General features: G+C 39.6%; 2 protein-coding genes across 2 annotated transcripts in view; both read left to right on the forward strand.

The window, feature by feature from the left end:
• Positions 1–21,510, forward strand: part of LOC130920380 (rho GDP-dissociation inhibitor 1-like) — a 41,038-nt gene extending 19,528 nt beyond the window's left edge. The window contains exons 3-6 of the mRNA XM_057843562.1: positions 1,455–1,538; positions 9,407–9,483; positions 17,417–17,480; positions 19,496–21,510. Coding sequence (XP_057699545.1) covers positions 1,455–1,538; positions 9,407–9,483; positions 17,417–17,480; positions 19,496–19,695 — 425 coding nt within the window. The 3' untranslated portion in view covers positions 19,696–21,510. The remainder of the gene's footprint in view (positions 1–1,454; positions 1,539–9,406; positions 9,484–17,416; positions 17,481–19,495) is intronic.
• LOC130920379 (protein GVQW3-like) lies at positions 7,363–9,400 on the forward strand. The gene has a single exon (XM_057843561.1). The coding sequence runs from the start codon at positions 8,034–8,036 to the stop codon at positions 9,189–9,191; it is 1,158 nt and encodes a 385-aa protein (XP_057699544.1). The 5' UTR covers positions 7,363–8,033; the 3' UTR covers positions 9,192–9,400.
• Positions 21,511–23,789: the final 2,279 nt, after the last annotated feature.

Consider the following 23,789-nt stretch of genomic DNA (forward strand, 5'->3'; position numbering starts at 1 on the left):
TTTTTTTTTGTTTTTTTTTGTTTTCTAATTTAGCAATGCAATTTTTGTTGACGCTTATCAATTCACAAAAAACATATTGGAACACTTAAATTATTAAAGTACAAATAAACACGTAAATAACAATAATAAATCACAAATAAACAATGAGTTCAAATGCCGATAGAATTAACTAGTGTAGCATCCCGATTGAAAAGATGGTCTCTTAAACTGATGGTTTACAACTTTTATTCCATCCTTGATGTAATCACACTGTAAAAGCTACGGTGCACACAAATAAAACAACACAATTAGAACGAAATTAACGAAAACTTTTCACCTTTTTCCTTTGAAACCTTATTTATATATCAATGAATTGCCTATATGAATTGCCTTTACCTTAATTTATTACCTTATCATTGACAATCTCTCCCTTAAGTGCAATCACTGTATATACTGTATATATTTATGACCTTTTAACCTTATATAATTTTCTATACCATAAAATAAACCATAACATGAAATAAACCTTTCAGTTAGCATTAAGAACAATACTAATAGCACTTATAGGCCCATTGTCAAAGAAACATTATTATTTAGTAAGGCGACAGCACCCTCTGGTGTACAAAAAATGAAAAAAAAAAAAATTACAAACTGGGTTACGGCGCTTGAGGTGTTTATTCACGGCCGACGTGCAGCCAAGCTTGGCATTGAAGAGACAGGACGGAAGAGTGTACGCTCCTTTGTTTCTTTGAAATAAGTCAATGTTTTGGACACTCTGGTGTGCTTTTTTGGCTTTGTGCCGCTTTCCCCGCTTGCATACAGAGCATCCGACATTCTGAATTTTCCACGCATATATTTTTTTAACCCTTCATTAACCGTCGACGGGATGTTGTGCTCGTCGACGGATTTACGTCATCGATGACGTCGACTATGTCGACTAGTCGGGACAGCTCTAATCTAAAATACTCCTAAATCGGTAAAATATTGACTTGAATCTATCTTTAAAATAGTTTTAAAACTTTCACATGTCGAAAGTAGACAAAAGGGAAATTATGGAATAACGGGAGCAATTTTAACAAATTTAACGGTTGATTCACAACATTAAATTAATTGAATGTAGTTTAAAGCTGCTGATACAGAATGGGGACTGGAGTTTTTTATTTAATGTTATTTTTGTATATTTGTTTACTGCTATATGTTAACTTGATACTGAAATAGTAGTGTGGTTTAGCCTGAAAGTATATTTGAACAATTTCGGAACTAATGTACAAGACATTGAAAAAAAAAAGAGAGAAAAAAAAAGGAGGGGGGTGCATCAATAATCGTTTTATAATCGAATCGGAGCCTCTGAATCGTAATCGTAATCGAATCGTTAGGTGCCCAGAGATTCCCAGCTCTAGTAATGAACATAACCTATAATGCACATTTCCATGTAATAAATTTGCAGAAGCTCATGCCTGTTCTCTTCTTGTCAGATCCCAACGTTCCCAATGTCCAGGTGACCCAAATGGCACTGTTGTGTGACAGTGCCCCAAATCCTCTCGTGCTGGACTTGCAAGGTGAGTCCCAATGGGATAGTTCATTGGAAATAGCCTGTTTTTGTAAATATTTGTCTCTTGCAAGACAAGAATTAAATATTTCCTACTCAATTATACAGGAAGAACATGTTGCCTTGTTCATACTAATAAAGAGCAGCTTTAATGGTTTACATCCACTTATGGAAATAGTATTGAAGGCCCTTTCACACTGCACTTAGCACAGCATAGTGTGCTTTTGGCCAACACATTCATTACCGGGGTGCCATATTATGGGAACCGAAGCCACATGAGCCACATGAGCAAGGCTACCTGTCCTGTGTGGAGAAATGTTCAATTTGGATGGCAGACTGATTTCAGAGCAACAGTAAGATATTCTGCTGGAGTCTACAGTGAAAACATAAAAGAAAAAAAAAGTAAATGGAGAATTCAACTCTGATGTCCTGAGCTCCAAGTCACAAGACTGATGACGTAGTTGGATGTGGTTGAAAAAATGGCTCAGTGATGGAGGGAGCTCTCAACTACTTTGAGCCAGGTTGGTTGAAAAGTGGTGGAAATTTGTGATTTCAGCATTTTGAACAATAATATTGTTATCTTAGTGTGTAGCATAGCCACATCACTTCACTTGGGTCCCTCCTTCTTTATTAATGCTAGGACTTTCTTTTGCAACAGTGACATACTGCATATCGTCCTATCCAAACCAGCAGAAAAGGCACCAGGCTACTTCCTGGTCAATGCCTTGGCAACCAGTACCTACTATGAGGAAACTTCCACCACATTGCCATTGTCCCTGCTGCTTCCTGGGGCCTTCCTGCGAGTGTGTTTCTTTCAAACCAAGTGCAATGTAGAAGCGCCTTTAAACACTAGTTTTATGCATGGGCCAGATTTTGGTCCAGCCCGTAATAAGTGTTTGTTGCTTCTCGAGATGCTTTGAAGAGTTAAGGGATTTTCTACAAGGCTTTACATTCATTGAGACATCTGAAAATGCCTTTTCCAAAATCTGTCCAGAAGAAAAAAGATTTTGAAGATCTTTTGATTTTTAAGATGAGAGGGGACCTACATATGACTAACTGGTTACCGTGTAAATCGCAAACCGTCTACGGCTTGGTCGTCCCGATGTTGACCACAAACAAAAGGATTTGTGATTGCAAATATTGAATAGAGATGTCGGTTACAGGTTCCAAGGAATTCCGTGGTATGAAAATGTCACGGTTTGAAAACCTCAACATTTTTCTGTCATACCGTCCCTACCGTATTAGCTATTTTTTATGTCCCAAAAATGCAGGGAGAAATCCCTCGCTTGCAGTTGCAGGGCTCACCCTTCCCCCTCCAGATGTTGCTCATTGTCAGTGAGGCAGCTGTGCTACACAATGGCTGGAGGAGGTGAAACACCTGAACTTTTTCCCCCATCGAAGAAAACGAAGTAGCTGGTACGGGATTACTTCGGCTACAGAAAAGTTAGACAGCAGCGGTTTAAAAAGGAGGGCCAACCGACATGTAAAAAATGTTTGCAGAGGGTGGCTGCCAAGTAGGCAATACCTTCAATATGATTTCACATTTACTAGTATAAAAAATTTAAGGTTAGTAAACAAGGGGTGTGCCATCTTAGGCATCCCACGATTCTATTGGATTAAGATTCAGGGTGAAACGATGCGATGATTGAACGATGATCACGGGATTGACGATGATCACGATTATCACAATTATCGAATAATACATTGTTAAATTAATAAAGAGCCAAACAAATTCATCTCAATTATGTATTTAAAATGTCTTAATGATTCAACAGGAATGATGGAAACATGCCCACTCAACAAAAAGCTGCCCTTAAGCTGCTTTTAGTTTAAATTTTTTTTATAAACAAAGTGCAAAGACATTAACCATTTCTAAGGCACTACTTATTTCTCAACATGCCGATACAACACAGCTGACCTTAAGATGCTCTTTTTCACAAGAAAGTGCAAAAAGAGAAGCACTGCCTTAGAAGCAGCTAATTTCTCTCAACAGTACAATCAAATTTACACTGGTGGAATGAATTCCACATTTTCTGGAAAAAAGTGCCTTTAGAAATAAGACTATATTTGACCAATATACTTTGTTTTCACAGATTTCTGTACTATGTAGCATGTTTGTAGTGTTACCGCTGTATTTAGTCCTGGTTTTACACGTTCTGCATCTGGAGTAACTTTTGTACACCACTAAACAATGACCAAATCGACACTTAAACGAATTCGCTAATTAGCATAGTGCTCGGCGCCAACTAGTAACATCTCAAAAACAACAGCAATGAAGGCTAAACAGTACAAGAAGGTTCGTGTACTCACCTGTTAGACAACACACTAGGGACATTTTTCCAATCAACGCGACTTAAACCGACTGCTGGACAACTGAAGGGCAAAGAGCAACAAACTATCTCTCTTCCCCTCTCGCTCTAGAAAATTACTTAAAAATAACTAAAAAATAACACACAGAAGAGGACCCAAAGCGTGACCCGGTCCTTGCCTGTCTCATACACAAATGTATTTTCGAGTCTTTTGAACAGGAGTAAATTTCTCGCTCAGTAACTTCCCCTGCACCCATCTTAACCTTGTGCATCCATTTAGGTGTCCGGGCGGCAGATGTGTCTTGAAAAGGGCTAATTTGAGGGTTAATTTGAGCCAGCTCTTGCCGGAACAAGATCCGGCACCTCTTGATTTTGGCTTCCCTGTGTTCCGAGACTTATTTGGGCAGATCCGGCACCTCTCGTGCATATAAAATAATAATATAAAAACTTTGAGGGGGGGAAAGAAGGAGAGGAGTCGTTGATGGCTTTCTCCACTTTATTGTGGCAACAATGAGAAAACAATTAAAAAAATAATAGCAGACACCCGCCACATTTGACCGCAAACTTTTGCTTCTCGCTCGTCTCCTCCTCGCTTCCTACTACTCACAGCTCTCCAGTCCCAGCGACTCTTAAACGGATTGTGCATAATGTTTTGCTTTGAGCTTTTTGTTGACAAAGGTATCGAACACACAACGTGCTGACAACTTTGTTTCTTTATTAACACATGGAGCTAACAGTACCAACACAGCTTGGGGCTCTCAGCAGACTGTGGCTCTCTATTATACTCCCGCATCACGTGACCAAAACAACAGTAACGTTGTGTGCACTTCAGGGTGCCTCGGAAAACATATCAGAATATTACACACAGTTAGGGATATTACAGTATAAAATAAAATAATATACATATATTCATTTACACAACATATCCCAAGAATTGCATGTTGTGTATAAAAATTTAACGTCATTTGCAAGAGTCGGGGATTTGTTGATGCACCGAAAAGCTGGACCAACAAATCACTAAATTTTGAAATTTGCGGCATTTGGGGCACAAGCAGCCAGCATCAAACAGTATGTCAACATACCAAAAAGACAGTTGCCTTTACTGTCTTTTTTCAAAATGAAGGAAGATGGTTCAAAACGAGTCAGAAAAGCACAGAGAAAAGAAAGAAAAGTCCAGCAGCATTGCAAGTGGGCGGGCATTTGTGTTTTGTTTTCAGCACCATTTTCTTCATAAGCTCTGGCACCTGTCCCCGTGTCGTCATCCCTGCGCTGTCATATGTACTTTGCATTCCGGCACCGAATGATTTACAAATTAAGCACTGGTCTTGAATTTCGTTCCGCTAGCAGCGGCCTGTCATTAAATTGTTAGGGAAAATCATCATTTTTTAGCATTTATGAATCGTAATCAAATAGTCACGTGTTGAATCTCAGTGAATCTAATAATCGATTTTTTTTGGCACACCCATAGTAAACATTGTCATGAACGTTTCCCACCAGCTACGAGAGTTAAGTCCATCGTGTATAGTGTTTCTAGCGGTGGTAAAACATACTTCCCGTAAGCATAGTAACGAGGCAGATAGCGTGGCTAATTAGCATGCCAAGATTGAACACTCTAAATTGTCCATAGGTGTGAGTGTGTGCGTGAATGGTTGTGTGTCTCCTTGTGCCCTGCGATTGGCTGGTAACCAATTCAGGGTGTCCCCTGCCTACTGCCCGAAGTTAGCTGGGATAGGCTCCAGCACCTCCGCGACCATCATGAGGAATAAGCGGCATGGAAAATGAATGAATGAATGAAAGACTGCTAACTAGTTTCCTCTCTAACATTAGCCTATTTTTAAGTCTACCGCCATTGTAAACATCTGCTCAAAATAACATTTTCAGAACACACTCTGCAGTGTTTTTTTTCTCTCTGACCACTGTGCCTGAGAGAGAAAAGTGTGTGTATCACGTAAACATGATACGAGGGAAAAAATATATATATATTTTTTGTGATGATGATAATGTTGAGCTCTGGCTATGGGTTTAGCCTCACCTAAAGGACTGCATTTATTTTTTAGTGCTTCAATGATATATCGATTTAATAATTCGTTTAAAAAAAGATTAAATTCAATTTTGCTGCTTCGAGTACTTGTTTAATGTGGCGTTGTAATGGTTTATTTTTGAAAGTGTTTGAATTTAGTTTTATTGATTTGGGAATACACCGCCTTGTAGTGGCAACAGTGAATAGACATAACTCATTTAACATGACTGAATCCAGCTGCGCCTTGTTAAGACCAACATAAGCTAAGTTTTTGTTTGAGCTAATTTGAAACAACAAAAAAAGTTAGCATTTTATTGCATTTAAGCTAACGGACTTTGCTATGTAAGTTAGCCAACTGTTCTTTTTGATGTACTTAGATCCTTATTTATTTTTTATACCGTTTGAGGCTCAGCTCAGGTATTTTCATTTTTTTATGTTCCTTATCTGATTGCTCAAACCTAATACTTCATCGATTAATGGACTACTAAAATAATTGATAGCTGCAGCCCTAATGTATCATTTAGGGCTGCAGCTATCGAATATTTTAGTAATCGAGTAATCGACTGAAAATTCTATCTATAATCGGGTAATCGGATAAAACTTTTATTTATTTTTTTTAGGTAAAGAGCAATTATAAATATACATGAGAAAAATAGACATTTAATCCAATTTTGAACCATTTTCAGTCAATCAATGTCTTTATTTTCGATGTACATTGTTGAAAACAGCCAACAATTGCATCTAAGATGTGACTAGAAAAAAAATTCACTGCTTTCACTCCAAAAACTTCTAGATCTTATTTAAAAAAGAAAAAAAAAAAAAATTCTTACCTAAAAATGTAATTACGCTTGATAACACACATCACTTGAAAGCTACGTGTTTTCCCCACGTGTTTCAATTTAATTTCCATTGTCAATCTATTTTTAAGTTTTAGTTAAGTTTTAAGTTAGTCTAAACTGTAAGTACTGGTAGGATTTTGAGTTTTTGCAGTGTTCAAAATAAATGTATGATACCTGCTGTATTGGAGCACATTTATTCAGTAATGACTACTGAGCTAAAACTGACAATTAGCTTTATCATGTTTTAATTTTACACCCTCATCACTCTACTGCGCTGTGTTTTTACAGATTAAATAAAGCCTGTATGGAAGACATGTTAGCCACGCATTGACAGTGGTCATAAACTCATAATCAATAGAAACCTAGCCCTCTGAAGGGCTAACGTTACGTGAGCGAGACAGTAATGTAATATTTATTAGCGATGAGAAGTCTACTGCTTAAAGATGGCGGCTGCTTACTAACGCTGCCCAGACGCGGCCGAGTCTGTCATTTCGCATCTAGTCTTAAATGCATGCGATATCTATGAGATGCATCGAACACTACCTGCTACCAAACTAGCATCATGCGGGCGTAGTTTTTAGCAACGTCGGTGTAGTTTGTAGCTGCTGTCGGCTGCGGTAAGTCCCCCCCCCCCCCTTGCTTCTTCCTCTGCGCACGTGACGTCAGCGCGTTGTCCCGCATCAAAAGTAGTGATGCTTAGAGCTGGCAAAATTAAACGATTCCTCGAGGTGAATAAAATTACTCGGATCAGTTTTTAAACTCGAGTTACTCAAGTTGCTCGATTATTCGTTTCAGCTCTAGTATCATTATACTTATTTTCCAATTTACTAAATGTTGTTTTGAAGAGTAAAAATCCTGTTCAATGGATTTATTTACTTTTTAACCCAGGCATCTCAAAATAATACATTTTAGAGCTGTAATTGCTATAGTGTGAAACGGTGATTTCTGCTTAAGGTTATCAGGATCTCATACCTGTAAATGCCTAATATTGAATATTCAGTATTTATGATTGTCGGCTCTGACCTACTGTATATCGAAGTAGATCAGTGAGGGAAAACCTCACAAGCTGGGAATTGTCAGGATAATTAACATCTGATAAAGTTTAAGTGGATCTCCACTGTGGCAAATTACCGTGCAATACTCAATTATTTAATACTCACTTGGATAGAATATGGTAGTTCAGCATATTCCAAGATAATTTTTCCCATTCATAAAGTATTTGATGATGATCTGAGGTGTTGTCACTGTGATCACCATCCAAAATCCTACACCAAATTAGTTTAGTGTCACAATAACTTATTAAATTAAATCAGTTTAATAAATTTTACAAGGCTTGGATGCTTGAAAATTCCTTCTGGTTACTGCTGTTTGCAGGTATACTGGATATTTTTTCCCCACATTCTTTTACAGAAACATCCTCTGTGTCAGGTCGTCAAGCCGTGAGCACAGAGCAACGAACAAACCTGAAGTTTCTGGTCCAGCTGGGGAAAACGCCATCAGAAGCGCTGGTGTTGCTACAGCAAGTGTATAGGAATGAGACAATGTCACGCTCACGCGTTTTTGAGTGGTGCAAGAGGTTCCGAGAGGGACGCGAGGACGTGGAAGATGACCCCAGAAGCGGAAGGCCTTCGACGAGCCGGACCGAGGCCAACGTCGAGCGCGTCAGGCAGACTGTCCGCGGCGATCGTCGGGCCACGGTTCGATGGATCGCGAGTGAGCTGGGAATGAACCGGGACAACGTTTGGAAGATTATCACCGAAGACTTGACCTTGCAGAAAGTATGTTCAAAGCTAGTGCCAAAACGACTCAGCGAAGACCAGAAGGATTATCGCATACATTTCTGTCAGGACCTCCTGGAGCGCCTTGAAACAGAACCAGACTTGCTAAGTAGAGTTATCACAGGTGATGAGTCGTGGATCTCCGAGTATGACCCACAGACCAAACGCCAGAGCCCTCAGGCGAAGAATCCGATGCCGCCGAGCCCGAAGAAAGCCAGAGAATCCAAGTATAACGTCAAAGTGTTATTGATCGTGTTCTTCGATATGAGGGGCATCGTCTACTGGAAGTTCTTGCCACAGGGCCAGACCCTCAACCAGCACGTTTATAAGGAGATCCTGCTGCGTTTGATCAGTTCGGTGCGTGAAAAGAGGCCTGAGCTGTGGCGGGACAAATCGTGGCTGCTACACCACGATAGCGCACCCGCTCATACCGCCCTAAGCGTTCGACAATTCCTGGCTGAGAAAAGCGTGGCCGTGCTGGAGCAACCTCAGTGCTCTCCGGACCTGGCTCCTTGGGATTTCTTCCTCTTTCCCAAACTCAAGGGGGCCATCAGGGGGAACTGTTTTGAAGACGCCGATGACATGAAGGTGGCCGTCACGATGGCACTGCGGAGGCTCCCGGAGAAAGCCTTTCATGAGTGCATGAATGCCTGGGAGAGAAGGCTTGGGAAGTGCGTTGGACTTCGGGGGGAGTATGTTGAAGACGAAAATTTGTAGTTTGCATTGGTAACATCCGGCCTTGAACTTTTCCGCCACACCTTGTGATGTATGTTTTGTATTCGTTAATAAAACATCTGGAAAAAATGCTTCTGATGACTAAGTCGAGAAGTTTCTTTTAGCAATGTTGTGATCCTATGTGGTTCACTAATCATCTGACTATCTGTACCTGATAAAATGTATGTTGATACCTGTTTAATTTTGATTTCCACCAGGAGACTTGGAATCCTTCAAGAATGAAGCCTTTGTTCTTAAGGAAGGAGTTGAATACAAAATAAAGATCAGCTTTAAGGTGAGAGCAGCCTGTTTACAACTGTGTATCTACAGTAGAGTTATGGGCCAAAATGTGCCTATGTTGGCCAAAATTTGTTTCTCGGTGAAGTGTGAGAGATTAAGCGATATTGGTGATTATTCACTGCCAGTACTACCAGTTCAAATGACTTTAATATTTTGGCATCAATGGTAGCCAATGGGTTTAATAATGTTTTTTTTTTTTTTTTTTAAACCTGTCCTGTTCAGCTGTTTGACACAGAGAATGGAAGTCTAAGTGCCCGGATTCTGAACAGTTTTAATGTTTCACATGGAGAGTCTGACATACTCCCATTGTGATCCTTCAAAATACCTTATTATGACAAAGCAGTGAACAGGAAGGGATTATGGGGGGACAGAAGAAAAGAAATACAAGAGAAGAAAGAAAAGAAACACATAAACAACAACAAGAAATACATTGAACATCTAAACTAGTTACTAATATGCTGGTGCTATCGTCAGCGAGATGTATTTCCGGTTTACACCATGTGGGGGCCAATTGGCCAGTGAAAGAGGAGAATGGGGGTGGGGGTGTCTATAAGACTATAAGCTAAGTGATTGAAAGGGGTAGAGTGTACACAAATCAGTTCTGTGATCTAGAACCCAGTAATCGTGTGAATCTCTTATGAGTGTAAGCACGTTGGCGACCAACCTTGCGCCGCCGCATCGCCAATCCCGGCACCGGAACCCCCAACCCGAGCATGCCCTACCACATCCAGCACCACGCAAGCCCCACCGGGCGCGCGACAGACGGGCGGAGAAACCGCGCGGGCGCCAACCCAGGGCCACGGCCCCCACCCAGCCGGCCCGGGGAGGGCGGGCCCTGGGGGGTTCCATGCGCAGCCCATCCCTCCTTCCGCCGCCCAGCAAAGGAGCCACCGTCCCCCCCCCCCCCCCCCCCCCCCCCCCCGGGACCCAGGGTGGTCCCCCGGGCCACACGCGCGCCCATCAACCGGCCTTCAGGGATGGCAGGAGGGGACGCATCGCAATGGGTTTAATAATGTAATGAGAAAACTGCAAACATTCTAAAGAGGCTACAGAAAAGGAAACCTATATTGTTTTATATATATATATATATATATATATATATATATATATATATATATATATATATATATATTAGGGCTGTCAAACGATTAAAATTTTTTATCGAGTTAATCACAGCTTGAAAATTAATTAATCGTAATTAATCGCATTTCAAACCATCTGTAAAATATGCCATATTTTTCTGTAAATTATTGTTGGAATGGAAAGATAAGACACAAGACGGATATATACATAAACATACTGTACATAAGTGCTGTATTTGTTTATTATAACAATAAATCCACAAATGGCATTATTAACATTCTTTCTGCTTAAGTGATCCACGTATAGTAAGACTTGTAGTTCATAAAAGATAAATGTTATAGTTATAGTAATTTTATATTAAAACCCCTCTTCATATTTTCGTTTTAATAAAATTTGTACAATTTTCAATCAAAAGTAGTTAATATAATAATAAGAATAAAAATAACAATAATAAGACTTGAGTGACCAAACTCTGAGTAATGCCAGTTCACTTTGCATTGTTGTTTAGCTGTGTGAGAATAGGGCCTCATTACTACAGACTGAAGTGCATTCTTTTTGTGAACATTATTTTTTTTGAGAGATAGCAATATTATTTTTGTTGTACTTTCACTAAATGATACTTCTGTTTGTTGAGAAGGAGTTGCAGAAGCTTATGCCAATAAACGGCACAGCCCAAAGAACGCCTGTGTCCACTTGCCTTTATAACAGATATATCTCTGTGCATATCATACCCAAAATACAACAAGAGACACATAATTGCCACAAAAAAAAAAGCAAACTTACCGAAATATGTGTGGAGCACAAAGCAACAGCATAAACGTCTCACAACTACTAATTCTCCCACTATTAGAAGGAATAACATTAGTATGGAACGGCGCTGCACTGCCCCCAAGCGGCCGGTGGCATTCTCTTCACTCTTAATGTCCATAAACGGCATCATTGAAATCTGTTTGAGGCAATGCGAGAGCAGTGCATGCGTTAATTGCGTCAAATATTTTAACATGATTAATTTAAAAAATTAACGCTCGTTAACGCGATAATTTTGACAGCCCTAATATATATATATCATTTTTACCCCCCACAATACATACATGGCCAAAAGGTTGGGAAACTATAAACTGACAAAAAAACAATGCGGTGATGTGGAGGTACCAAAATTTTAATTTTTTTTTCTAAATAAAATGACTGCTCAAAAGTATAAACTGAGAAAATGTATCATTTTAAAAGGAAAGACATGTTTATCTTAAGTTTTATTGTGTCCACTAGGGATGTCTATTCTGAGATGTATCACAGTAATATGTCCCGCAATTCTTGTATCGATTCAAAATCTGTATCTATCCTTACACGTGTTTTTTGGTGAAAATAAACAATTCAGTGGCTTCACTTCTATTCCTGTCCAGTAGTTGGCAGTGCGCAGCAGCATTGCCTTGCAGTCTGCTGTTGACTAATCAGAGTTGTGATTTATGTACGTCACCCTCTTGGGGTTGGCCGCCATTACTGGGGTGTTTGCACACCTATGTATAGCAGCCCAGCATCAGTCAATGTAAACAGTACTGTCAGCTGCAGTTGGCTGTGTGCTGCGGGCGGCACACCTCACCAATGGCGGACGGAGTACTTAGAGTCATTTTGCTCGATTAGTCGAGATTGAGCTATGTGATACCCCAAAGCAGCACTTTTTGAGTGGACTCACTCAATGAAGCATTTAACCCTTGAGAGTCGAAGGACGCGCCGGCGCGTCCTCAGCGCACGTCGTCTTTGATGCGCCCTCACGTTTTAATTACGTCACCCACATGCCGTTGGTTGGTCTCGTTTTAAAGTGCGGAAGTTGCGGTTTACTCTCATTATTATTTGAAGTCAATCGACCAACTAAAACGTGAGATATTGTCATTTAAGTTTTATAGTTTTATTGTCCTCTCAAAAAAACATTAAAACACTGCATGGATCATTTGTTTATGTCTATATTTCCATCATTTCTTGTCCTTTTTCAAAACGGAAGCTCCATGAAAAAAACACAAATCAAACGAACCCTTTCGAAGTCACAGTGGAAGCACAAAATGCGTTTTTTAAAAAAATAAATATAACTGCCGTGCGAGGTTCCACCGAACGAGAGGGAGGAGTGTTCCGAAGCAGCGAGGCGGCGAGCGACGCCCATTTGGATCGAGCAGCGACTTTGTGTGACTTTGAGAATGAACGGAAAACTAAGTTTTGCGCAAGCAATTGTGCTTTTTGATCAACTTGAGGAAGAGGATGGTCCAAATTCGTCGTCATCGTCTTCTTCAGAAGAGTCCTCGAGTGAAGATAGTGACGGATTTGAACACGTGGGTGACGCCATCGACGAGCAGAGGTAAGCCAACTCACTTTTTTTTTTTTAATGCTGAAAAAGTTTTTTGAAAGTTTCTTTTGATATTGCAAGACAAAATTAATTTTGATGCAATATAAGTGTGTGTTTGTGTATATAATAATAAAATGTGCATATCAGATCAAAGTCGTACGTGCACTGTGTGTATCCCAGGCAGGAATTTATAATTTGTGGTGTTATTCTTTCTATATGAAGATTAGGGATGTAGCACATATTCAGCTATGGTATTCTTTCTATTGTCAAACATATAGATTTCCATTATTATTTATTGCTGTATCTATTTTTATTTTATACTTTATTATTTTCATAAATACTGACTTTTTTCATGTACATTTATAGTGACAATGAAAGTAAAGTGAAATGAAAATGGAAGGGTGGAAGGGTGGAAAGAGGACCGACACCCCATGGAAGTGTGGGCTGTGTGATGCAGCCCTGTGTCTAATTCCAGGACGAAACTGCTTTTCGGAGTGGCATGCCTGAAAAAAATTTAACTTGTTTATTGTAAATATTTTTGAAAATACTTTTTTTCCCAATGTTATATATATATATTTTCTCCCACAATCAGTCTTCTCAATTTGTGTATATAAATGTGTGTTCAAGAAGCTTGATTGTGTGTACGTAGTTTTCATCAGGTGATGGGCCGCAATACCTAAACTCATTAAGAGATGGCCTCTAAACAATTTTTGTGTTAGATGGTACATATTTTTTCACTGTTCTTCACTGTTTGGTCTGCTGTATATAACCTGTTTTGACTAGAGCATATATAAAGGCAAAAAACGCCTATGGCTAGACCTGTTGTTTATGTTGAATTGTCAAATATAAGACTATTTATTCTAATTTTTTTTGGTTGAATGTTCATCCTAACATGTTGAATAAATATTACAAAGTTTCAAAACGGTTCGTTACGCATGTTTGGTTGTCAATTGCACATCAATATTAAAAATTTTGACAAAACGATTTTGGAATTTTTGGTCTTTTTGGGCCCAAAATGATGATTTATAATTGGTCAGTGAAGGAAACAACAGTTTGGACATGAAGTTCAAGGTGTAACAAAAAAAGGGACCAAACCAGGCCATCGTAAACAATTCTTTCTTTGAAATATAAAGGCAACTTCAAAGGCATGCAAAAGCAGACAAAATAGGCCCAGACCTTAAAGGGTTAATAAACATAAGTATTTTTCTACATGATTCTTGTTTAAAAATATTCACATTATGAAGGCAGCACGGTGGCACAGTGTTTAGCACGTCCACCTCTGGGATTGTGTGTTCAATCCCGGGTTCGGCCTTCCTGTTTGGAGTTTGCATGTTTTTCCCGTGTCTGCGTGGGTTTTCTCTGGGTTCCTGCCACATCCCAAAAAAACGTGCACAGTATGCAGATTGAACACTCCAAATTGTCCGTAGGTGTGAGTGTGTGCATGAATGGTTGTGTGTCTATATTTCCCCTGCGACTGGCTGGCAACCTGTTCAGGGTGTTCCCCGCCTTCTGCCCAGAGTTAGCTCTGATAAACTCCAGCACCCCCGCGACCCTCGTGAGGCTAAGTGGTTCAGAAGATGAATGAAGTATATGAATTTTATGAAGAGTGATTAAAAATAAGGCGTTAAAGGTAATACAATGAAAAATGTGGGTGCGCCTACATTTTGTGCTGGTGCACCTTAAGAAAGAAGTTTGGCGTACCAGTGCAACCAATGCAAAAAGTATGGAGCCTTGGCAATATATATTGCAATGTTAATTTTTTCCAATATGGTTCAGGCCTGGTATATATATATATATGTATTTTAATTTTTAAGGGCTAAAAAGTAACAAAATAATCAAGAAATACAATGGCATTGCCAAAAGATACAAGACTATATATATGTTTTATATTTCGCAACACTCCCGGAAAAAGTGGAAGTACTGTAAAATGTATAGAACTATGACATGGAAATTTTTTTCAAATAAAACAAAAAACTTTGGTATCTGATTTGGACTCTGTATTGGCGGATTCTCAGTCAGGTGACTCTGACTCGGGTGCAAAAAGATGCGTTCGGGACATCCCTATAAAATACTGAAATTTGGCACTTACACATCATTGCTTTCAGTTTATATTCATTTGTTTGCATAGTATACAGTGCCAACTTGTGCTGTTTAAGAAATTACTCAAACACACTTTTGAATTATTCAGCAAATGCTTCTGATTTAGAATTTTCAGATGAATTTTTTTTTTATACTGTACAGTATTTCAATCACTTTCCTTGGCATTAAAAAATAGGATAATGTAGTGCTGCAGCTGTGGATTATTTAAGTAATTGAATTATTTATCCATTGGTTTGAACAATCGAGGAATAGGATTAGGAACTGATGGATTTAATGTGTTGCAGAATAAATTTTAAGAGATGTAAAACAAAGGCTTACGAAGAGTGCAGTTTTAAAAGAGTATTAAATGTAAATACAAAATAAAGTCAGTGATTCTTCATTCCACAAGAGCAATAAATGCATTTAAAAAGAAAATACTTGATCTTAGCCTCAGACGGTATGGAAAAAAAAAAAAGATCTAAATACAGCAAAATAACAATTGGCTAACATGGAAAACAGAAGTCCGGGAGCTTAAACGCTATAAATGCTTTTTTTTTTTTTTTTTTTTTTTTAATACAATGCCCTTAGCAAATCGTTAAAACACATATTCTCAAAAAAAAAAAAAAACAACAAAAAACTGCTAAATATACCTATAAACTAAATTAACGAATGCATGAAAAAACATTAGCTCAAACAAAAACTTTATGTTGGTCTTAACAGGGAGCAGCTGGATTTAGCCATGTTAAATGACTTACATTGGGGCAAATAAGTATATAGTCAACCACCAACTGTGCAAGTTCTCGTACTTGAAAAGATTACAGAGGCCTGTAATTGTCAGCATGGGAAAACCACAACCATGAGAGACAGAATGTGGAAAAGAAAACAGACAATTACATTGTTTGATTTTTAAAGAATTTATTTCCAAATTAGAGTGGAAAATAAGTATTTGGTCACCTACAAACAAGCAAGATTTCTGGCTGTCAAAGAGGTATACCTTCTTCTAACGAGGTCTAACGAGGCTCCACTCGTTACCTGTATTAATGACACCTGTTTTAACTCATTATCGGTGTAAAAGACACCTGTCCACAAACTCAGTCACACTCCACTATGGCCAAGACCAAAGAGCTAGTGAAGGAGACCAGAGACAGAATTGTAGATCTGCACCAGGCTGGGAAGACTGAATCTGCAATAAGTAAAACGCTTGGTGTAAAGAAATCAACTGTGGGAGTAATTATTTGAAAATGGAGGACATACAAGACCACTGATAATCTCCCTCGATCTGGGGCTCCATGCAAGATCTCACCCCGTGGTGTCAAAATGATAACAAGAACGGTGAGCAAAAATCCTAGAACCACACGGGGGGACCTAGTGAATGACCTACAGAGAGCTGGGACCACAGTAACAAAGGCTACTATAAGTAACACAATGCGCCGCCAGGGACTCAAATCATGCACTGCTAGACGTGTCTGCCTGCTGAAGAAAGTACACGTCCAGGCCCGTCTGCGGTTCGCTAGAGAGCATCTGGATGATCCAGAAGAGGACTGGGAGAATGTGTTATGGTCAGATGAAACCAAAATAGAACTTTTTGGTAGAAACACGGCTTCTCGTGTTTGGAGGAGAAAGAATACTGAATTGCATCCGTAGAACACCATACCCACTGTTAAGCATGGGGGTGGAAACATCATGCTTTGGGGCTGTTTTCTTTGGAGGGAGTTGAAAGTCAGTGTTGCCCAACGGCAGCCCCAAAACATCACTGCTCTAGAGGAGATCTGCATGGAGGAACTGGCCAAAATACCAGCAACAGTGTCTGAAAAGCTTGTGAAGAGTTACAGAAAACGTTTGGCCTCTGTTATTGTCGACAAAGGGTACAAAGTAAGTAAGTAACAAAGTATTGAGATGAACTTTTGATATTGACCAAATACTTATTTTCCACCATGATTTGCAAATAAATTCTTTAAAAATCAAACAATATGATTTTCTGTTTTTTTCCCCACATTCTGTCTCTCATGGTTGAGGTTTACCCATGTTTACAATTACAGGCCTCTCTAATATTTTCAAGTGGGAGAACTTGCACAATTAGTGGTTGACTAAATTCTTATTTGCCCCACTGTATGTTATATTCACTGTTGCCATTTGAGGGCAGTGTATCCACCCAAATCGATAAAACTAAATGCAAACCCTTTCAAAACAAACCAATACAACGCCACTCTAATTAAACGAATCGTCGAAGCAGCAACATTTGATTCAATACTTTTTTCTAATCGAATTACTCAAGTTTAATTGCTGTGCCAATTTAATGATATATTTATCATTCATTGTTTGTCCAAAAATGACGTCTAATCATTTGCTGCAGCCCTCTCAGTTCCAATGGATTGGACGTTTATTGCCATCAATGATAAACATTGTTTTCCAAATTTTTTTTCTACCTTCTCAGGTGAACAGGGAGATTGTTTCAGGTCTGAAATACGTGCAGCAGACTTACAGGAAAGGAATGAAAAGTGAGTATACACTTACATTATTACTCTTGTTCCTGATTTTCGATGGGAGAATGTGTGGCAGTACTCTTCAGGCCCCTCACTATTATTGCATCAAATGTACCAGATTTTTTGGACTATAAGTCGCACCAGCCATAAAATGCCCAACGAATAGGATAAAAACATATGTAAGGCAAGTCGCATTTTTGGGGAAAATTTACTTGATAAAATCCAACTCATAGAACAGATATGTCATCTTGAAAGGCAATTTAATATAAAAATACAATAGATAACAACATGCTGAATAAGTGTACAGTATGATGTTACATGATGAAATGCGAATATACTATCTTCACCAGGACGCTACGGCTCGGTCCTGGCTATATAGCGAGCTAAACTCCCAAATGAAGATGCTAGACGTCCGTATAAATTGCTGACTTTATTTTGGCCGACGTTATGACACCATCATTTGAAGAATGAAACTAAAAATAGAAATAATACGAATCATTTTCATCCTCGATACCAAACAGGTTCGCCTCAACGTAAATAAATGATAATTAGCTGTTATTACGGCAATGACACAAACGGTTAGCATGCGTTCGCTAGCATTGGCACATCGTTCAAACAACCACACAACTGGCTCTAAGGCTACGTTCATACTACAGGTCTTAATGCACGAATCCAATTTTTTTGTCATGTTTTTTTGGTGTGCCCATTCAGACTGCCTTTGTCCATTGAGACCATTCAAGTATTATGCATGCACACTAATTCGCAGTCCGACAACCGCTGAGCAAAACGACCCGCAATGCGCAGAAGCATCAAAACAAATGACCACACATCCTGGCTGTCATCCGTCATTCCAGGGATATCATATTTTGCTTTTTAAAAAGAGGACACAAATAACAGACATAAATAATCCCAGTTTAGGCTTATATTCAAAGTATATGGATCGATAGCATGCACGCACTGTCCGTGCATGTCACACACACATACGCGCAGTTTGCCCCGACTCTCGGCCGTGTAAGCAATGTTGAAATATTGCTTATATGGAGCAGACAGAAAACCGATCATTCTCAGGCTTATCCTCAACCCATTTTTATTTGTTTTATGACTGTTGTCAAGTCCGATCCTTCCTTAAAAGCCATGTTCAATGCAAGCTAGGCGCTAATAACGCACAGCTGCACCGCTACCGTGGCGTCTCTCTCGCTTTTTGATGACGTAAGTGCTGCATGAACTCCGATTTGAGAGACTGGACAGTACAGACCGCCGCGACAGTCTAGAAAAATGTGTCCCAGATCGGATTTGAACCACATACGAAAGTGACCCAGATCGGATTTGAAACGGTCCAGTTCTATGCGACTTGTCACATTCAGACTGTCAAGTTAATGCCTCACTCGAGTCGGAAAAACACGAAAAAATCGGATTCGTGCATTGTAGTATGAACGTAGCCTAAGTGTCCCATCACGGGTGGAAAAAACACAACAACAACAACAGAAAACATGATACACACAGGCGTTGCCTCTGTAGATATCTTACAAGCATAAACACAATGAACGTAGGTTTGCAGCCGTGTCTCTCTCTGTCTCGCCCACTCGCTCAGAGACACTGCGTAGCTCTGTCTTCTTCTAGCATGTGACCGCTCTTCTTTGCAAGTGCGAGTGCGCCCCCACTTGGGTGTGAGAGCGCCACAAACTAGAAGCATGCATTTCAATACAAAAAAGTCAATGATACAATTGAAAACACATTGTCAAAGGCAGAACGCGAAAGTGGCCATAACTATTAAGTTATTTAGATAACTATAGCATAAAGACCATGCTAACAAGTTTACCAAACCATCAGTGTCACTCCAAAACACCAAAATAACTTTGAAATGATATCATAATATGTTAATAATTTCACACATAAGTCGCTCCTGAGTATAAGTCGCACCCCTAGCCAAACTATGGGAAAAAACTGCGACTTATAGTCCGAAAAATACGGTATTTCTGCACTTTACAAAGATAATTTCCCAAGTAACCTGTTGCGTTGTGCGTCCCCAGTTGACAAATCGGACTACATGGTGGGCAGCTACGGGCCCCGCCCGGCTGCATATGACTTTCTGACCACGGTGGAGGAGGCTCCTAAAGGGGTGCTGGCCCGCGGCAACTACGTCATCAAATCCAAGTTCACCGACGACGACAAGCACGATCACCTGAACTGGGAGTGGAACCTCAACATCAAGAAAGACTGGAAAGACTAAACGTGGCCTTCGAGTGGGTGGCGAGTGAAAGATGTTGTGTCCGCCGCCCCGCAAACCAATCCTGCAGTCTCCTTCCGCCATTTGGGCCTTCTTGTGTTATTTTATTTTTACCGTCATGCATTTCATCATGTGGTCATGCCTTCTGCCTGCTTATGCCTGGCTCCGCTTGTCTCAACATTCCTTTCACTCCTTTCGGCCTTTGTAGCAGCACTTTTCCCTCATCCATCCGAGTAACCATCCAATCATATCACCTCATTAAGCTTCGATTGATGGATCCTCCCCCACCCCCTGCTTCGCGCCCGTTCGTTTTGCCGGTCGAGATCAAGAGCCGCTTCACCGGAATGGTGTCTTCCTTTCAGAATGAAGTACATGGTTAAAGCAAGTGTACAATCAACTTGAGTTTGCCTTTCTATCTAGTTGTATCACTGGTTGTGCACCCGTGTGACTGTATCCACATCACTGATAATCAGCTGTCTCCCCACCAGATTCCTTTTCTTGTTCTACCTGCTTACTGTCTTTTGATATAGTGACCAATATTGGCCTTTGTTCTCAGCTGCTCTACATGTCGTCAGTGTTTTGACCCTTAAAAACTGCCTTGGGATTGGTTTGGCGTTGGGGCCAAAGAAAATTAATGGGACTTTGAGATTAAAGCTTAAGTATTACAAGGAAAAAGTCAGACATTCTAAAATTACAAGGAAAAATGGCAATACCAGGTCGAAATCGTATTGCTTAACTACATGAAAAAAAAGTCCTGCTCGAAATACTACGTAGTAACGTAACATAAATTGTAATATTATGAGATTAAAGTAGTTATATAATGTATCTTTACGTATTGTGTATGGATGCAGTGCAACTAATTTAGCAAAATTAGCTGTTACGTACTTTACATAGTGCTAAAACACCTCCGTTAATCTTCAGAAAATCGGTTTTAACGTAATCTTTTAGCACATTTATCAAATTATAATCAATATAGAGGTCTTTGATAATTTGTCATAGCTCCCAATTTGTTCATTTAACAGCAGCGGTTTGGAGCTACGTAAAGTACTTAGCAGCTAATTTGGCTTTGTTAGCCACACTGCATTACATAATATTTTCTTGTAAAGTTACAACTAATCTTGTTATACTATAACTTTATTCTCAGAGTCCTATTTTTTCCCCCCTTCCTTTTGGCCCTAACAGTCAGTCGTACAAGCGAACATTAACCTTGTGTGGAGTTGCTGCCAGGTAGCCTCGAAAGTCAAGGGCTCACTTCGCTATCAACTCACCTGTAGCCCTGTTGAAGTGGAGGTTGTTTTGAAAGGTTACTTGTCAATTGCACAAACGGTCGTAGCTCCCCAAAAATACAGCCTTCAAATTGAAGAGTCGTGAATGTTTAGAAGAATTGGAGAAAAACAAAGCCCGAGGCCTTATCGCTAAGTAATGTTTTGTGTTCTTGTCGGTGGTCTTTCTCTTTTGCCTTAATGTACACTTGTCCCTTGCAACAACTCCCGAGCTGGCTTCGGCTGGGAGATTTTGATGGCGTCGGGATTAACCATTTTTCCCCCCACAGTTACAACAGTTTGATAACAGTATTTCATATGAAGACTTCTGAAAAAACATGACTGGCAATGCAAACCCTAAATGAACTCGTACTGTACCGGAGCACATGGATGTAGAGCTTTTATGTTTTATTTTTGGTGGTTTTTTTGAAAGCTATGTATTCCTGCGCCATACATTCCTAAACATTGTATAGTTTCTATGAAATCACTGGCATGCTGGTGGGGTTGTACATGATATCATTTGTGATTGGTCTTGCTCAATAAAGATTTTGCTCAATTTGGGCTCTCACTTGATTTGACTTGAATTGCGTACAGTGGTACCGCTACTCAAAAGCGTCTCTACATGCAGAATTTTCAGACTTGCCTCAATGGGAAAATATTGCCTGTTAAGGAAATTTCAGTTTACAAACGGCAAAAGTAGTCTGGGGTGCTACTCACAACACAGAGTTCATGTAACGTAACACAGTCATGTGAAAAAATTAGGACACCATGAAATATTCAGTTCTTTATTAAGAAATGTATACATATCAATGTAATTGTTTTCTTTGGAAAATAAAGTGATTCAATTGCAGGTAAACAACAAAAATTAATGTTATTTTATTCATTAAACCAAATATATCAACAAAAATACATATTCTGAGGAAAAAGTTAGGACACCCTACCACGTAATAGCTAGTATTCCCCCCTTTGGCTGAAATAACTTCTGTGAGACGCTTTTTGTAGCCAGCTACGAGCCTTTGACATCGGTCTGAAGAAAGTTTGCCCCACTCCTCAACGCAGAATACTTTGAGCTGTGAGATGTTTGAGGGGGTTTCTTACATGTACAGCCCCTTTCAAGTCGCCCCACAGCATCTCAATGGGATTAAGATCTGGGCTTTGACTCAGCCATTCCAGGACTCTCCATTTCTTCCTTTTCACCCACTCCATAGACTTCATAAAGTATAGGTGGGGTTGGGGCCGATAAATAGGGGGCATGCATCTTTGGCGAAGCCGTCAAAGCTGACCGAGTGCAATCACAAAGAGCTTTTTTTGTTGAAAATTCTTTTGAATAAATGCTGAATTCTTTATAGATATGGACGTAAAACAGTCGATTCTTGGTTAAAAGCAAAAACAACCGTGCTGTTAGCATTTATTTTACGTAAATATGTCGAAGTACAATGCTAGTCTGTTAGTGAATGTAGCTAGAGGCCGCTTTATGTAAACACAGCTGTTCTGGTGAAAATTCTTGTGAATAAATGCTTAAATCCCTGAATTCTTTATCGATATGGACAGTCTCGATACTTGGTTAAAAGCAGAAAAAGAAAAAAAACGTGCAGTTAGCATTTATTTTACGTAAATATTGTGAACTATAATGCCAATGCAGTAGCGGCTAATTTCTCCCATTGATTTTTTTTCACGTTTCAAAATGCATGCACGGTACAAAAAATATAAAAATTGCCTTGAATTGTTGAACAAATAAATCACTCTTGAGACAATCCTTCCTGTTTGTATGCGGTAGAGTTTTCGTACTTTTTCAACAGAAATCTGGCGTTGGATCGCTGCGTGCGAGTGCTTGTGAATAGCTCCTCTTGATGTAAGTGGCCCCCTTCTTGAAGACGAGGCACAGTGCATGACCGATCTGATCACTCAATACCATTATGAAGTCTATGGCCAGTCCTTGGTGGATTTACTGGTATGTTTTGGGTCACTGTCATGTTGAAGGGTCCAGTTTCGCATCAGCTTTAATTTTTTTTCACAAATGTTCCTCAAGCACCCTCTGATACGCGATAGAATTCATGGTGGATTCTATGATGGTGAGCTGGCCAGGTCCTGCTACAGCAGCGGTCCCCAAACTAGGGCCCGCGGGCCCGATACGGCCTGCCTCCACATTTGGTCTGGCCCCCTGAACATTTTTTTTTGTTTTTTTGTGTTATTTATTTCCTGGATTTTTCTGTGAAGAACCCAGAAAGGGTTATTATCTATTTAATTAATAGTGTTATTATTTTATTATATTATAATTATTTTATTTACTTTTGTTCTGTGAAGAATCCAGAAAGGGTGAGGTGAGGCTTACCACTGAAATGAAGATGGAATGATGGAAAAATATGAGCATGGGGTGCATGTCCGTGAACTGCTTGGCAATACTCCAACGACGTCTGTTCACCAGTCTTACGTTAAGGTGACAATTATTATTCTGTTACCATCGCCGAAGAGATCACCAGCTTTTTCAGGTTTTTAATCATTTCATTCTGAACTTGTGCAAAAAAACACGTGTCACCAACTGATACAACAACAAGACGTGAAAAGAGAAAGCCAACTGCACTCTCTCACTCTGCCGTCAGCCCTGCGGTGCATTTAGGTACACTACGCAAAATACATAATGTGTTTGTGTTACTCTTGTAATGGCTTTTTGCAATAGTAACAGCAGTATTTATTAAGGATTTTGTAAAAAAAAGCACTGAGCTGGTGTGACTAGAAGAATGGATACCACTGCAGATAATCCTTATAGAACAATAATGATGATAATTACCGTATTGGCCCGGATATAAGATGGTGTTTTTTGCATTGAAATTGGGC

This window comes from Corythoichthys intestinalis, chromosome 8, assembly GCF_030265065.1.
Source record: "Corythoichthys intestinalis isolate RoL2023-P3 chromosome 8, ASM3026506v1, whole genome shotgun sequence".
Classification (NCBI taxonomy): domain Eukaryota; kingdom Metazoa; phylum Chordata; class Actinopteri; order Syngnathiformes; family Syngnathidae; genus Corythoichthys; species Corythoichthys intestinalis.

Bases quoted from the DNA above. Each gene is read 5' to 3' on its own strand.
- LOC130920379 (XM_057843561.1), top strand. From the start codon at position 8,034: ATGCTTGAAAATTCCTTCTGGTTACTGCTGTTTGCAGGTATACTGGAT.